At 47.8% G+C, this 17,280-nt stretch overlaps 1 protein-coding gene across 8 annotated transcripts in view; it reads left to right on the forward strand.

Annotated features, from left to right (window-relative positions):
* The window catches only part of nrg1 (neuregulin 1), a 105,250-nt gene that overhangs the window by 75,984 nt on the left and 11,986 nt on the right, over positions 1–17,280 (forward strand). For 6 of the 8 annotated variants that reach the window (XM_031578152.2, XM_031578154.2, XM_031578147.2 and 3 more), the window contains 2 exons: positions 9,987–10,125; positions 16,439–16,497. In XM_031578152.2, the coding sequence (XP_031434012.1) occupies positions 9,987–10,125; positions 16,439–16,497 (198 nt within the window). Of the gene's footprint in view, positions 1–9,986; positions 10,126–15,497; positions 15,566–16,438; positions 16,498–17,280 lie in introns of all 8 variants that reach the window. The other 2 variants (XM_031578153.2, XM_031578149.2) reach the window with 1 other exon arrangement.

Here is a 17,280-nt window from a genome sequence, read left to right on the forward strand (position 1 = left end):
CTCCCTCTTCCTCCCTCCGCCTTCCTCTTCCTCCGCCCCGTCTGCGCTCTGTGGGGATTTGTCTTTTGTTGTGTGTTGCGTGTTGCGTTTCCTGACACCTGCGATGCAAATGTGGAAATCTCACAGACACCTTTCCAGCCCTGCTGCCGTTGCCTCCCCATTGTTCGGAGACGTCGTCGTTATTGATGTGTTTGTTCACGACTGTGTTTTGTTGGGGTTTTTTTTTTTTTCCCCTCCTCACCTTGACAACAGACATCTGCTTCAAATTCAGAAACATTTTAATGAGTTGGTTGAGTGCACATATCCAGATATGCACTGAAACCCTGAAATATTTTTAAACCTTCAATCTGTGATTTGATAATGGAATGATTTTTGCTCTGCAGTTAAGCCTCTCCATTCTTTCCTCTCTGCAAATGACAGAAATAATATTCGTTTCCCTGGCAGTGCGTTTCTCTGTTTCTGTCTAGCCAGACAGGGAGCGCAGCTTTGACAATATTTAGGCTCATGAGTGCAGTTTGCTTTTTCATGTCTCTATTGCAGACAGAAGTGACAGCACTGGACAGCGTTTAAAGGGTCCTAGCGTTTGATATATAACAAAGATGATTCAGTAAGACCAAGACAAAAGATGAATCATGCCGTTCAGCAATATCATTAGAGGGAAATTCATTTGGATGACTTGTAAGCAAACTATATGTTAGGGTTGAGAGGCCATATCAGATCAGCTGCAGTTAGAGAAGTACAGCCATGATTCATGATTATTTTTCTTTCTTTTTTTTTATTCTGTCCCCAACTTCCTATCCCCGAGGACCTCGTCTGATTCCTTCTGCTCTGTGTACACTATCCCTCATCATGTATGGCTGTCAAACATGCAGTGTTTGTACAGGTTCGCACTGCTCTGCATACAGAGAAGGGTCCTCTGTGATTAATGTTATTGATGTCTGCTGGAGAGGCATAATCAGTAATCTAATTGGAAAATCTCTGCTGTGAAAAAAAATGCGATGCAGTGCAGTGACCTCACACAGTTTCCTTACAGAGAAGACTTTAATGTTAAGTGGCTGTTAACTACAATAAGCCTTCACATTGCTTGTGTGTTGTAGGCCTACCTTCACTGAACCGATCAGTCTTAAAAAACAATCATATGATTGCTCTATCTTCAAAGGTGCATATAGGCATAATGATAACAGGTTATTAGTTTCATGTAGACTTGAAATGATGAAGTTTTACACACACGAGGAATTTGTTACGGCAGAATAGTTGAAGGCTGAGTAATGACACGGCTACGACGAAGTGAAATAAATACCTCGAAATCTGAAAAATAATAAACTATTGAGTGACGACAGTGATTTCAAGCAAATCCTCTCAACGCGTCTTTAGAGCCTAAACAATCGGGGAGGTGTTAGATGGAGCTCTGAGGGGTGAGAAAACAGGAAAGGACCGATTTTCCTAAATCTCGTAGATCCCTAAAGGATTTAATTCTAATCCCAGGCTTGGTGAGGAGCGACGGGAAGGCCACATGAGCTCCTGGCTTCAAAAGATTCCAATGTGGACAACAAACGGGAAAAAATATCTGGAAAAGGTCCCTGCACCACCAACCACCCCCCCCCCCCACCCCAATGCGAAACACTGTATGGAAGCTTGAGCTGCTCAGTGTCTGCTACGGGAACCACCAGGCCAGCCGGGCTCCCTGTTCCCTGTGAGTGCGGCCCACATTGAGGCTCCAGCCTGTGAGTGCGGCCCACATTGAGGCTCCAGCCTGTGAGTGCGGCCCACATTGAGGCTCCAGCCTGTGAGTGCGGCCCACATAGAAGCTCCAGCCTGCCATGGCACCTCAGACCATGAAAGAATCCAGCTTAGCACCAACGCTGGGTTTACCCAAAGCCTGAGCACCGTAGCCTGCATTTTAAAACGCAAAAGGGATTATGGAGGTAACTTGGCAGAAGGCATCGTAACAGTAGCTACTTGAGGGGTTTCTCTTTGCTCCGGGGACACGGTCGAGCCACGATAGTGTGGATTATCATCTCTAACGGCCAGGAAAGTGTGGTGTTGCACCGGAGGCACCTTTTTGATTTATGCCAGAGGCAAAGCAGCCTGCTCCTTTAGTCCGTGACAAAGGATACTTTTAAGGAGAATCAATACACCTCAGATGCCGGCCTCCTGGCTCCCCCTGATTGTAATTATCATAGATGTATCATCAAAGCATTTCTCATTTTTACAACTGTTGTGTATGACAAAATACCAACTGCCTCACCACTTTCTAATTTACCCCCGGCTGTAATTACTGTAGTGTTTGCCCCAAGGCGGCGGGGATGCGGAGTTTGTTCTAGAGTTTGGCACCAGCCCAGTGCTTTTACTCTACACTGCTTTTAATACCTCTGCACGTGTCTCCACCGTATGGACTCCCATTGACTCCCATTGACTCCCATTGACTCCGCTAAGTAAATGTAGACAGAGAATGACTCAACAGAAAAAAAAGGGTCAGTAAAACAGAGAGTACATGTACGGTAGCTTATTGCTGAGGTGTCTTATTGAAATCTACTACACAGACATCAGAGAGTAAACAGAGAAGAGAGCAGACTTTTTTTTTCCTGGTAACTACTGTATAAAAGGGTGAGGGCCCAAACCACACTGACTGAGACGAAGTCCTATCCCCCTGGATCAGCCCACTCTGCCCTCCCCGTCACCTTTCCCTGGGCTCTGGCTACTTGTCTTGTGTTATCGTTGCTGCCATGGTCAGATTTGTCAAGTCGAGAACGGGGTCTCCATATGTTTTCACGGGAACCGGTAGGATGGGCCTGGAGGTAGAATTAAGAGGGCAATCAGGCGCTTCCTCGTCTCTAATGACCAGGCAGATGGGGGAGAGAGAGTGCCGCCCTGGAGGCCTGCGCTTCGCTCTCAGGGCCGCACCGTTGCCACGGCATCCGTCTCCCTCTCCCCCAACCAGCGCTTCCGTGCTGAGGGGCTGATAAACAGGAAGAACCTGGAGTTTATTTATTTATTTATTTATTTATTTATTTGTTTGTGTGTTTGTTTGTGAGTTTGTGTGTTTTGCTGGTGTAGACTGTGAGTCATATTATCAGTTTTTTCCCCTGTTGTGGCACAGGGGATCAAGAGCAAGCTATGGAGGGGTTATTCCCATTAGCCATGTAAATCTTCAACATAGAAAAAGATATTCAGCGTTTTTTTTTGTTCAGTACACCACATGTGTATGTATTTGGATCTTCGTGTCGGTATTGAAATGTGCTGTTCCGTTTTAATGGTAAGGCTTATTAAAAAGCGGTTATTTTAAAGAGTTTGTAATAAACAAACAGCATATGTGTGTATTTGAATCTACCCGTCAACATTGAAATATTCAGTATCCCTTTGAAGGTATTCTCTATGGACACGGCTTATGCTCTCAGGTGCTGGAAGACAAAATCAATTGGCTCAGCCCAGCTGTCATGTTTTCATGGAAGCCATGGTTACCCAAACGGGCCTTGGGCTCTCCCAAACCAGCAGCGACATGAGAGCAATTAGTGGATGGTGTGTGTCCCTCCTGATTCACACAGATGGTCTTCCTGATGATGGTGACCTCTGATACCTGTGTCCTTCTGTCAGGGTGTAGACTACCGTAATACCTCTGGCCCTCTTGATCTTTGCTAATTAGCATGTAATGGGTGATTATCCATACCAGTTGTAGGTTTTAATGTGCTGTGAATGCCGGATGCATTTCGCCTTGTTGATATCATGCTGCAAATACAACAGCTTATAGCTTGAGAAGATAAAGCATCCATGAAAGCTCATTTTTCGTTGTCAGATGTTTTAATTGGCCAGAGCAAAGTATCTTTCATGGGGATTACTTGCTCAGGCTATGCACATCTTCTTTGTATCAGATGTTGTGAGGTTTAAAAGGCATCTTTGTGTTGCGTTCCCAAGGTTCTACATGTCAAATAATGCATCTGGTTTCACTGACAGTGCCAAACACTTTAAGTGGATGTTGATCATTTTTCAGAAAGTATCAAACAGGCGGGGCTGTGAGCTTTTATTGGGAAAACATGCTGTTGCCTTTCTTTCTCACAGTCCCAATAGCAATGGGAATAGAGAAAAAAAAAAATCTTTGCAAATGAACTTTAAAATTGTGTATTTTTGAGTGACTCTGAGATGCAGCCCCAGCACGGTTCCCCGTGACTGTACCATCAGTGGGATTCAAAGTGACTGCTGCCATAGGCTGTGTTGCCATGCAGGCCGTATTAAACAACATACTTAAGGACAATTTAAACAACATTCTTAAGGACAATTTTCCCCCGAATGGAGGAAGAAGCCTCAAGGAACCCTGGCCTAAGAGGAGGGCTGTTCTAATTTGGAGGAAGCCCCTTTTCCCCTCAAGCAGTGTGGTCATTACCTTATCTCTTCATCTAAGCCAGTTCATCTGAGTGCTAAAAGGGTCCTTCTGACAGACCAGTTTGGCAGAGGTGCTTATATGCAAAGTAGTTCTGCGAGTAAGAGTGCCCAAAAAACAGGGTTTTTGAAAGCAGCTCACAGATCATCAACCTCATGATCAGAGCTGGAAGATTTCACACTTTCACACACATGAAAACCTTGTCTCCTTGACGTTTTCGTCAAATTTGTTTTTGACTTGCGCGCTGCGATATATCAACACGATGCAAACGCTGAGAAACAGCAGAGGCAGGCTCTGCTTTCCCCCGCAGCCACTGGCATGAGGCTGCGTTGAGATTAATCATTCGACACACACACACACACACACACACACACACACACACACACACACACACACACACACACACACACAAGACGCCGAAACATCTCTTCTGGCAAACGAGGCGCGCCAAGAGAAAAGACTTGTTACACCCAGTCGACAAAAACAGATTGGGGCGGCAGAACTGGAGACAACATGTTCCTCTGCTGGCCAAGCCTGATGCTATGTTGGACCGGGCTCAGTCTTGAGGTGCTGGTCCTTGTAAAAACGTCACATACCATACTCTGTATCTTGACTTCGTCTGAGACGCGGTTGTTGAACTGAGGTTTGTGCTACACTTTGAGGGAAATCATTGAGGAGGGATTGAAAGCGTTTATGTTGATGCTTTCCAAATGTGACAAAACAAATTGTGGGAAACGGACGGGTCTTTCTTCTTTTTTTTTCTTTTTTTTTTTTTACTGGATTTCTTCACGTCAAGTCAAAGTCAAAGTCAAATAGTTTATTGTCGTTTATTGTACGTCTTGATCATTCTCAAAGAATTACAACCGGTCCAACAAAAGGCCAATAAAAGAAGAGAAATTGATGAATATGGTGATAGGTAAAATGCTCATGAAAGATCATGTTGACTGCCAAGTCATAATTGTGTCATCAAGTGTTAGGCTGCCACTTTTCCTTGCGTGTGACACGCATGTCCTCAGTTGTCAAGGGTTTTTCTGGTACATTTAGCTAATGCTATCCTGACATCCTCAGTTTTGGGTGCGTACAGCGTTTATCAACACCAGTGGTCTGAATGGAGCTTGAATGGAAAGGAAGCACTGGTTTATTGAAATATCAGAGATTTGCTTGAGGCCCTGATTAATCTTTCTGCTCCTTATTCTGTCTGCATTGCAGTAATTGCTAGTATGTCAGCACTCTTAGCTTGCTTTAATTAAAGGTTCCCACCAGAGTGGACTTTTACATGCCAAAGCGTCTCGCAGCTTTTTTTTAAGTCGATGCCCACAAATTTATACTTGACTGCAGTGTCTTGCATCATCCATTTTAGTTTGTCCAAGCAGTATGAGGATACTATCTCCATAACAACCCTGCAAAACCGGGATGACTTGATCAATATGAGAGCAAAAGCCATGGAAGTGAGGGAACAAATAACGTATTGATTTACACCTACACAGTAATGGCCGAAATGAACTCATATTTTCCTTGCGCAGGTTTTCTCCAAACCTCTAAACCTCCTTTATGACCATGACCGTGGAACAGTGCCCTGCTTGTCTTGTAGATCATTATTAATAGTTGTATCTGTTCGTAAATACCTTTACCCAGTATTCATGCAAATATTTACTCACTATACGTCGCTCTGTAATTACTCGCTTTAGATACTCTCTCTTTGATGTCTCCTTGTCCTTTGAATAACAGGGTCATGAACTCTATTATGTATCAGAGTATATAGGATTCTTTGTTCTTTCATCTTCTCTTCAAGGTAGAGATCTGTAAATATAGGCCATTCTTGCTCAGCCCTGACCTCTGACCCGGTAGTGCTCTGATGGATTCTTTCTCTCCTGCTCCGGCTCAGTGCATTCTGGGACGCCCTGGCGCACTGCATCACGGCATGCCCTTGACTGGGATGGGGAGTGGCCCGGGCCGCCAGGCGGGTGGGCAGGCAGGCAGGAAGGCAGCCGCAGCCAAAGTGCTGGAGCAGCAGATACCTGCGCGCAGCAGCAGCAACAGGGGGGGGGGGGGGGGGGGGGGGTGGGGGGGGTGGAGGAGGGTGGAGGGGGGGGGGGCGAGGACGAGACTGCTGGCTCTGCACCATCATGCAGTGTCTCCTCCGCAACCCAGGGGTCTTGGGTTTCTCTCCACCAGCAGAACAGAAAAAAGATGTAAATGGAAGGCAATCGATACAGGCGCAGGCTTCCATCGGCCAGCATTTGGAAAAGGGGGAGGGGGGGGGGGGGGGGTGTGTCCAGCTCAGCTCAGCTCAGCTCAGCGCGGCTCTGCTGCATTGAAACCCAAAACGCCACTGCTGCCCCAAAGATAGCACCGACCCCAACCGCAGGCCCTCGTGCGCCTCAGACTGTGTGAAGGAGTTTTACCATTCCACCGCTCCTTTACTTCAGATTAAAGTGTATCCATGTCACCTTGAAGATTAAAGTGTATCCATGTCACCTTGAAGCCTGTGTCACCTCCACATGCATCCCATTTGGGTGGAACCATTTGAGTGTGTACATGTGTGTGTGTGTGTGTGTGTGTGTGTGTGTGTGTGTGTGTGTGTGTGTGTGTGTGTGTGTGTGTGTGTGTGTGTGTGTGTGTTTATTTTCTCAGGCATGTCTGGTGATGACAGATTCAATTAGTGGTTTTTGCTCTGCAGATCGACTTTGCTTCGACCACAGGGATGACATTTGGAAGGTCTTAAGTAAAAGCTGAAAGGTTAACTGTGGGGAAATGAGACTCCAGTGTCTCTCTCCAGCAGTGTCTAACACACCGTCTCGCAGTGACTTCCTGAGCGTTTGTCATCTGACCGCGTCTGCAGTCGTCACTGTTGTAGATGGGATGCGTGATTAGCATAGCCTGCGCTTAGCATAGCATTAGCATAGCATTAGCATAGCGTGCGCTGTCTCACCTTGAGGGACATTACTGTCTCCCTGGGACACAACTCTGACATTGGGGCTCTGCAGAGCTGGAGCAGCATGTCAAAAAGCAAATATTTGCGTCAGTAGATGACACTATTCTTTTGATTCTTTTGAAAGAAGAGTGCATTACAAATAAAATAAATTATTATTATTATTATTATTATTATTATTACTATTCAGTCATCTTTGTACAGCTATACATTTGTCAAATGTGTACTCTAATCAAGCTAAGCAACTCGGCGTGTTGAGGTCACGTTTACTGAATGTATGATTTGAAGCGCTCCTCATTTCACACTTCCACTTCGCCCTTCATGTATAGATACATCCATCCCAGCAGACTGAGCCACGAGGTGCCTGTCGTGTATGCGCAGACATAGGATATGGGCCTCGGTCTGATAGCATAGGCTAACTCTGGGACATGGACTGATAGTGTAGGCTAACTCGTGATCTTTTATGCTTCTACTCTAATGGGAGCATGGGGCAGAAAATAATTCAATTTGGGCAACAAAAGCAATTTTTTGCATTGTCAATTATTCGAGCCGTGTTGGCTCCCGCTGGGAGCAACAGTATAGCCGGTCGAGATAAATCTGGGATTCGATTTAGTCTGAAACGTAATGGGCCGGGATGCTACGGCTACCTGAGGAAGAAGAGAGGAGAGGAGAGGAGAGGAAGAAGAGAGGAGAGGAGAGGAGAGGAGAGGAGAGGGACGTGGCGTCTGTGACCTATGAAACGGGTTGCGTCATGGCGACAATAATCTAAGAGGAAACTCGATTGTCTAGAGACGTGGTCCATAGAGCAACCATACAGAATTTACGATGCATCAGTACCCCTGTCTCCAAACGGAGTGCTCTTGAAAACGAACAAAATCAGGAAGGGGTTTTTCTTTGAGGATAGTTGGGGAAGGTGGAGAGGTGGTTATTATGGGCATCAGCAACTCTCTCTTCCTGCTGGTACTCGAACAAAGGTAATAGCTCCAGCTAATGAGGCAATCAGTATGGGCGCTCATGGCAAGCCCGCCACTTTTACCATCCGCTCCCACAGACACCGGATGGGGCTCCCATTGATTAACCACCGTGTCGTTACATTTTCTGACCCTAATCACTATCACTCTTGGGGAGGAGTGAGTGTCTGTGTGTGTGGGGTGCATCCGTGCGTGCGCGCCCATGCCAGGTCATTCCGACTAGCTTGTTTGTCACTGTTTGTAATCTGGTCTTTGGCAGGTGTCTCGATGACCCGTTTGTTTGCCTGTGAGAGGTTGAGCACGTTCCCCTTGCCCCCCCTCTTGTCCGCCATCCGAGTCACTCTGACGTGTGCTTTTGCGCACAGCTGCATTTCCCATGCGTAAGAGATGCTGGAGCTGATGCCAGGAGTGACGCGCCGATGAGGCAGAAGCCGGGGGGGGGGGCTGGGGGTAAGGAGAGGAGGTGGTGTGTGTGTGTGTGTGGGGGGGGGGGGCATTGATGAGGGGAGGAGGGATACTTACCTAAAATGTTTATAAGTCTTTCACACTACACATGCGGAAGAGGGGTTTGGAACTACGTCGTTAGCTTTGGACACCCCACTACTTCCCGAGCAGCCTGAGGCTAGAGCTGCAGATCGTGCGTGTGGGAGAAGCCTGAGCAGGTGTAGGGTTGTAGGAGTCTCACAGAGGACATGCGGTTCCAGGGATCCACAGAGTTTAGGAACTTCACAGGTGAGCGGCAGACAGGTGAGCTCTGCTTGTGCTTCGAGCTGCACATGACTTTCATGTGGAGAGATGGTTGCTGGTATGGGAAGATTTATTCAGCGTATCCAGTTTCGACGTCTTTGTGCGTTATGTACTAGTGTTGTATGAAGGCATCGGGTTTTTCTTTTGAGGTTTCTTGCCGATTGCGGGTTTCTGAATACTGGCAGAGTAATATAATGTCCCATAAAAATGTTATAGTTCTGTCAAATTATTGTTGTAGTTGTGGTTGTTGTTAGTTCTGTCGCATTTTTTTTCCTGAGAAACTTTAAAGTTCAATATAATTTAAAGTAAACTGCATGACAGTGATGGATGCTGCCTCTGCATTTCAGTCAACTCTCTAATTGCATTATACTTGGTGGCCATCTTTTAAATGTGTCATGTCATGTCAATATAATTCTCTAATTTGTTTAGAATGATGGGCTGGGGGGAAAAAACCATGTGTACTCATTCTTGCGGCAATATAACCTTTCAACAACGGCTCTGAATGACTGTCTCGGGAAATATATATATATATATATATATATATATATATATATATAATCCGCGCTGAAGAGTCTGCATTGATTGGGGATATCAGTGAATGAATATGCCTGGTGTGGGTGGTTTTGTGTTGCTGTAATGTGCACTGTGTAGCACTGGATAAATCCAGTTCCGTTATTTCATCTGCCTTGGCCACACGTGTATTGTAAATGGCTTTTACATTTTAAATAGCAGTATATTTCAGAATACCTAATCATCCGTATTTCAACATCTTCTTAGAGATTTATGGGTACCTAAGATACCGCAGTGGCATATTTACCCTTAAGAGCTTCGGTAGTGTTAGTTTCCGGATGTGATTTGCCTTTCCTCCAAGCTAAGCATTTTTCTCTCTTCCCTCCACTCCCTCATTCCCTCTCTCCCTCCTCCTCCTCCTCCCTCCTCCTCCTCCTCCTCCTCCTTGCAGCTGCCACGAGCACCACGCCCTCCGTCCGGACTTCGAGTCACGTGACGCCTTGCAGCGAGAGCGAGAAGGCCTACTGTGTGAACGGGGGCGACTGCTTCACCCTGGAGGTGACCGCGGGCACCACCAAGAAACTCTGCAGGTAGGCACTCTGTCCAGTTACCAGGCTGCATCGCCGCCCTTCCCATGCGCCCCTAACACACATCGCAGCGAGGCGCAGCGAGGCGCAGCAAGGCGAGGCGCAGCAAGGCGCTGCTCCGCTCCGCTGTTGCATTCTTCATGGGAAAGGCAGCCAAAAAAGTGTCATGAGCACAAGACTGCAGAGCACACATCAATGTTAATGGTCGTGAACTGTTGTTTTTGCGGGGAAGGCAGCAGTCTACCCCTCTTAAAACAGAGAGGATGTGTGGTCTTCTCATGTGGGCATACGCAGAGGATTATTACACGGTTCTTTGAAATGAATGTGCTTTTGAAGCCTATTCTCCTGGAGCCTCTTACCGTAAGTAGTGTGTGTGTGTGTGTGTTTTTTACACTGAATTAGGTTCCCCCTGAGTTTTTAAAATATAGATCTGTTTCTCGGGCTCTTTTATGGGGGAAGACGGCACGCAGGCTCCTTCTCGCAGCTTTGGGGGGAGAAAAGAAATCAGTGGGATGTTGTCCGGTGCCCACGGATTGTTTGTCAGCCACGTGTTCCTCGTTACGTTATCAAACGGGCCGCGCGGAGATCAAAGAGGATCTCAGGAAGCCGCGCAGCAGTGGGGCCACGTTTCTAAGCTGTCGCACTCGGAACGCCCACGAGGGAATGGCAGACGTGTGTGTGTGTGTGTGTGTGTGTGTGAGTGTGTGTGTGTAAGGGGGGCAGAAAGGGAGGGGTCAAAGGGAGTGTGTGTGTGTGTAGGGGGGGGGGGGGGGCAGAAAGGGAGGGGTCAAGGGGAGTGTGTGTGTGTGTGTGGGGGGGGTCAAGGGGAGTGTGTGTGTGTGTGGGGGGGTCAAGGGGAGTGTGTGTGTGTGTGTAGGGGGGGGGGGGGGGCAGAAAAGGAGGGGTCAAGGGGAGTGTGTGTGTGTGTGGGGGGGGGGGGGTCAAGGGGAGTGTGTGTGTGAGCAAGGGAATGATGGAGGGATGGAGGGTGAGATGAAGTGGAACAGGTGGAAGTCCCCTCATCTTTGCATTATTAATGCAACCTCTCCTCTCCTCTCCTCTCCTCTTCTCCTCTCCTCTCCTCTCCTCACCTCCCCTCTCCTCACCTCCCCTCACCTCTCCTCTCCTCACCTCTCCTCACTTTCACTCTCCTCTCCTCTCCTCTCCTCACCTCCCCTCTCCTCTCCTCTCCTCTCCTCACCTCCCCTCTCCTCTCCTCTCCTCTCCTCCTCTCCTCTCCTCCCCTCTCCTCTCCTCTCCTCTCATCTCCTCTCCTCTCCTCACCTCTCCTCACTTTCACTCTCCTCTCCTCACCTCCCCTCTCCTCACCTCCCCTCACCTCTCCTCTCCTCACCTCTCCTCACTTTCACTCTCCTCTCCTCTCCTCTCCTCACCTCCCCTCTCCTCTCCTCTCCTCCCCTCTCCTCTCCTCTCCTCCTCACCTCAGACAGAATGAACAGAATTCATGAGAGATTTCCCTCTGCGGAGTCTAAAGCCCTGTGCTCCGAGCTCCGAGCTCTGAGCCATCACTAGACGAATGCCCCAGTTTAGAGTTGTTGCTCGACATGACACTTCACAAAATCATGTATATCATGTATATTTAAACATTGCTTGATAGATGACAAAGTTTTAGTGAATTTTTGAAAGCATGATTGCTTAGAATCCTTCCTCCCAGATTATTACCAAATTAACAGTGTCATTAATTATAAAGGGCCAGATTCAGTGCATACTTGATGGGGATTATCTATTGATGTGTCTTGCATATCACATCTCTGGCAGAGACATCCTGTAGCGCATCCAAAGCCGTTAGCGCCGCATGGCTCTGGACAGCCCCAGGGTGTGGGGAGGGGAGGAGGCTCGTCTCCGCTGTAGGAGCCCGTCTGCAGCAGTGGCGTGACATGAGAGTGGAGTAAAGATCCACTGCGGCGGCTTTCGCTGCGCCACTCAGCCCAGCCCAGCTCAGCTCAGCCCAGCTCCCCCTTTAATGTGCTTCCACGCCGGTGGCTTGACATTGCCAAGGATACACTTTGGCCCGACGCCATCCAATACATAAGAGGGACTCTTAGCGTCTGCCCGCGAGATTGGGTTTTGTCTTAAATACTCGGGTGACTAAGCAGAAAAATGCTGCTGTCTCCGATCTCTTTTGTTTCCATGCGGTAAGCACCGCAGGACACGAGGAGATGGGAGATGGGAGACGGGACAGGAGGAGGGGAGGAGGGGAGGAGGGGAGGAGGGCTGCCTGTCTGTCTGCCATTCTGGCTCTATCTCTTTCTCTCTCTCTCTCTCTCTCTATTTCTCTCTTTCTCTCTCTCTATTTCTCTTTGTCTGTTTCTCACAGTCTTTCTTTTTTTAATATCTATCTATCTATCTATCTATCTATCTGTCTTTAACTCCTTCCCTCCCTTCCTCTATCTCTCTCTCTCTCCCCTTTTCTCTCTCTCCCCTCACTCTCTCTCTCTCTCTCTCTCTCCCTCTCCTCCCTCCTCCTCCTCCCCAGCCCGCCCGTAATGGATTGTCAGAAATATCTGTATCTCCAGCGGAAATAGCTGTCTTGCTGGAGTCCCCAGAGGACCCAAACCGCTGAGGTCTCACTAGTGTGACCGGAACTCTGGAGCCGCCGTGCAGGAGGGTGTAGTGTGACACCCGCCATTTCATATGCATAGAGGAGGAGGAAGAAAGCCCCGCGTGTGTGTGTGTGCCTCCATATCACTGACATGTTATTTTATCTGCCATTCCTGGACACTTCATCTGATTCACTGTGTGGCTACGTCCTCTCAGGAATCCTTTTTATACGGGATGGTTATTGCCCGTATTTATTTTATTACATTTAATTATTAGATATAAGATGGATTCGATTATGTTATTCCATCTCTGAACGCCTTGAGACATCAGTAATCCTGTGGCTCAGTCCAGAGCTTGATGTCCATAAGGTTTTTGTTTTGCTGCAGTGTCGACGCTGAGAGGCCCATCTCACAGGCCTGACACTGAGGCTGGCGTGCTGCGTGCCACAGGGGCTTTAGTATGCCTCCTGCCTCCTGGGTGAACCCTGCTTCCGGACCCATTTGCCTGTGATCAGGGCAGTACCTGATCTCAAGCCTTACTAAGCTTTCTTGTCAGCAAACCAGCATCTGTTTGCTGCATTCTCTCTCCATCACCCTCTCTCTCTCTCTCTCTCTCTCTCTCTCTCTCTCTCTCTCTCTCTCTCTCTCACACACACTCACTCACATGCGCACACACACACACACACACATGCACTATCCTCCTCTCACACACACACACACACCATCTCTCTCTTTCTATGAGATGGAGAGAGGGCAGGCGAGCGAGAGAAGCGGCTCCAGCTGCTAAGGCCCCCTAAGAGACACAGCTGGAGAACGGTGGAGACGGTTGGAGGCCGGGGCTGGAGTAGGGGCGGGGGCAGGAGTAGGGGCTGGAGTAGGGGCTGGAGTAGGGGCCGGGGCTGTCACGCCACAATATCCACTTCAGTGGGGGTTTACCCCAGCCCCTGCCCCTACCCCAGCCCCAGCCCCTACTCCAGCCCCTGCCCCTGCCCCAGCCCCAGCCCCTGCCCCTGCCCCAGTCCCAGCCCCTGCCCCTGCCCCAGCCTCTGCTCTGTCATCAGCCACCAGATGGTCCGCTGAAAGCCGAAACAAGGCGTCCCTCTGCCCCGGACCCTTCCCCTTAAATCCAGCTTTACCAAAAAAGGGGGCTATCCGCAGAAAGAATTAAGAAAAAAAAAACACACACACAAAAGAGTGTGTGTGGGAGGGGGTGGGGTGGGGGCTGAAATGTCACCTAAAACCACCGTTCTCAGATCTAATGTCCTTAAACACTTCCCGGCAGAGACAGAGGGGTGGGGGCGCTGGCTGCTGGAGGGCGGCGTGGCGTAGCGTAGCCTGTCATTAGCCGCGGCAGTGCCTTTTGACCCCCTCTGTGCATCGTGATGCAGATGCAGATGGAGGTGGGAATTCTATGCCACTGCCGAACGGCAGTCACCCGCTCATTCACACCCATTTAGCGCCAGGGAGTGTCCACATTACTTTCAGTAATAAACCATTTTCCTGACTTGATACTTGGATGTGTCTCTGCATAGTTTGATGTTAATGTACAATGGGGATGCAGTCGCCTGGTAAGTATGACAGAAAGGCTCAGGAGAAGACGTGAGACATACGCGAGACATACGTGAGACGTGCATGAGCTAACCCGGGGGTTCAGAGCATTCCTTACAACATGCTTGGCGGTGCCCAGCCTTTCGAGTCCGTAAATGTCATGCATCGTTGTGTGTGTTTCGTTTTCGATCGTCATTTCACTTCACGAGGTCTGAATGTGTGGTATTGTCTAAGTGTTTATATAATGACGCAGATGTGTATTTCTGTTTCTAATGTTGTCCTGTCATCCTTCATTGGGCCTTGTTTTAATTGCTTAATCTAAACCAATTATTAAAATGCGATCAGCTGTCACTTAAAATTTGGCTTCCACTGCTGCGGCTGTTAATTTGCTAGAAGGATAAGCTTATGTTGTGAATAGTACACCAGTTTGATGTAATACATTTTAAGTATGAGGCCTCGACCACGTGGGGCCCTTTTCTGTCGAGTGCCGAGCCCTTCCTAAAGTGAAAGTACAGAGGAACACTCCTCTCTGATGAGTCATTAAATATATGACATTGTCATTAAGTTATTAGATATAACCGCACCAGCGTGCCACATTAAATATATGACATGGTCATTAAGTTATTAGATATAACCGCACACAGCGTGCCACACATTCACCTCTTTCCTGTATGTCTCCTAGGTTACCATAGGGAGGCACCTATGTTGGAGCAGTGTGTCATTGTGTCATAAATGTTTTACGTTGACATGCGCATTATAATGCATTCTTAAGTACCATGCAAACATTTATGCATTTACGCGTGCTACAAGTGAAACACACACACACACACACAGACACACACACAGACACACACTTAATTTATGCATTTACTCGTGCTACAAGTGAAACCATTGTTTTTTTTATCATTCTATTTCACTGCGTTTGCCTGCTGCTCCGACATATGTTCCCCCTCGAAGCATACCGGTGTTGTGGTGTGTACTCGTGTGTGTGTGTGTGTGTGTGTGTGTGTGTGTGTGTGTGTGTACTGTAGGCTACATGTTGTGTACATCTGTGTGTGAGTGCGTGTGTACTGTAGGCTACATGTTGTGTACATCTGTTTGTGTGTGTGTGTGTGTGTGTGTGTATGTGTGTGTGTGTGTGTGTACTATAGCCTTCATGTTGTGTACATCTGTGTGTGTGTGTGTGTGTGTGTGTGTGTGTGTGTGTACATGTGTTTTGTCCCCTGTGTTCAGTGTGTTGTGCATCTCACCCCCCTCTCCCCCCAGGTGCCCCAGGGATTACACTGGGGATCGGTGTCAGGACCGAGTGGCGGTGCGAGTCATAAGCCCTAAACGTATGTGCCTTCACCGCGGAACACGCAGCCTCCCAAACCCCCACCACCGCACGGCATCTCTGGTGTTTCTTTCTTGTTTGGGGAACTTTTTTTTTTTTTGGTTTTGGTTTTGGTTTTGTTTTCCCTTTTGTTTGTTCCTTAGCTTTCATCCAAGAAAAAAAAAAAAAAAACCTTCCAGTCAATGTCTTTCTCCACCCACGCCCACCCCCCCTGCCGGATTGCAAGGACTTGTTCACAGTCCATCTGTCCCAGTGATTCGTTTTGGACAGGTGCGTGAGTGTGTGTGTGTGTGTGTGCCTGCCTGGAGCTCCAAACTCCCTGCATGGAGTGGCACACACACACACACACACACACACACACACACTAATTCGAATTGGACATAAAAAACCTCCATTCCTCCCCATCTGCTGATGCGCTGTCATCTCAAATCGCAGCTTCAGAAAAGACAATTGATTCTGGCACAGAACTGACTGCATGGTGTTTCATGCCTAACACTTATGGTTCTGTGCGTGTGTGTGTGTGTGTGTGTGTGTGTGTGTGTGTGGAGGGGGGATAGTGTGTGATTAGAAACCAAACCCCTGTTGGGAGCGCATGGGTTTCAAAGACTTTGATTGGACCGTTTTTTGTTTCTGAACCAATGGGAGACCTGTATTTTAACAAACAAGGGCAAAACTGCTGGTCACCCACCTTCATGGGGCAACACCAGGGATGCTGCACGTGGGTCTTGGGGGATTTCGAGTGTGAAAACTCACTCTCCTCTGTTTTTTTTCTCTTTCTCTGTCTTTCTCTCTCTCTCTCTCTCTCTCTCTCTCTCTCCATCTGTCTCTCTGTCTCTCTCTCTTTCTCTCTGTGACTTTTTTGTTTCCCTCTCAGGTGCCCAAATGAATTTACTGGTGATCGCTGCCAAACCTACGTAATGGCCAGCTTTTACAGTACGTCTTACTTCCCACTACCTGCTGCCTGTGCTTGGATTGTAGCATGCTCAAACAGCGCTATTTCCTTTTGCTTCGTTTCACCTCTCAGTCTAGCCTTAAGAGCAGAGTAGGCGTTTCATACCATCCTGTAGCTTTGATTTGACATTTTTCAGTGGTGTGTGTGTGTGTGTGTGTGTGTTGATTTTCTTTACCCATTAACGTTACTTGCTTGTGGCATGTGAGGAGTATTGTCCTAATCTCACCCAGTTTTCAGTTAACATTAACAAAAGGAAAAGCAACACAAAGGAAGAGGTTTCAGAAATCTTGTGACTCATTATATTTTTTGCTGGTTGTTTTGTGCATACATAGTGTTTATTGAGTTAGGGAAAAGAGTGATCATCTATAGGTAATGATTGTGGCATATATACTAGCGTACAGGTCTTAGTTAGCATAGTAGCATAAGTCTCATGTGGTGTTTTGATCGACTGTCAGTTCTTTGTTACTTTTCATGGATCTGGATCCTTATTGGTCCTCTGTCCAAAACACCACACTGGATCCTCATTCCTCATTGGTCCCTCTGTCCAAAACACCACACTGGATCCTCATTCCTCATTGGTCCTCTGCCCAAAACACCACACTGGATCCTCATTCCTCATTGGTCCTCTGCCCAAAACACCACACTGGATCCTCATTCCTCATTGGTCCCTCTGACCAAAACACCACACTGGATCCTCATTCCTCATTGGTCCCTCTGACCAAAACACCACACTGGAGACTCAGTTACCAGTGTTGTGTGCTCTA

This window comes from Clupea harengus, chromosome 12 (genome assembly GCF_900700415.2).
Source record: "Clupea harengus chromosome 12, Ch_v2.0.2, whole genome shotgun sequence".
NCBI lineage: Eukaryota > Metazoa > Chordata > Actinopteri > Clupeiformes > Clupeidae > Clupea > Clupea harengus.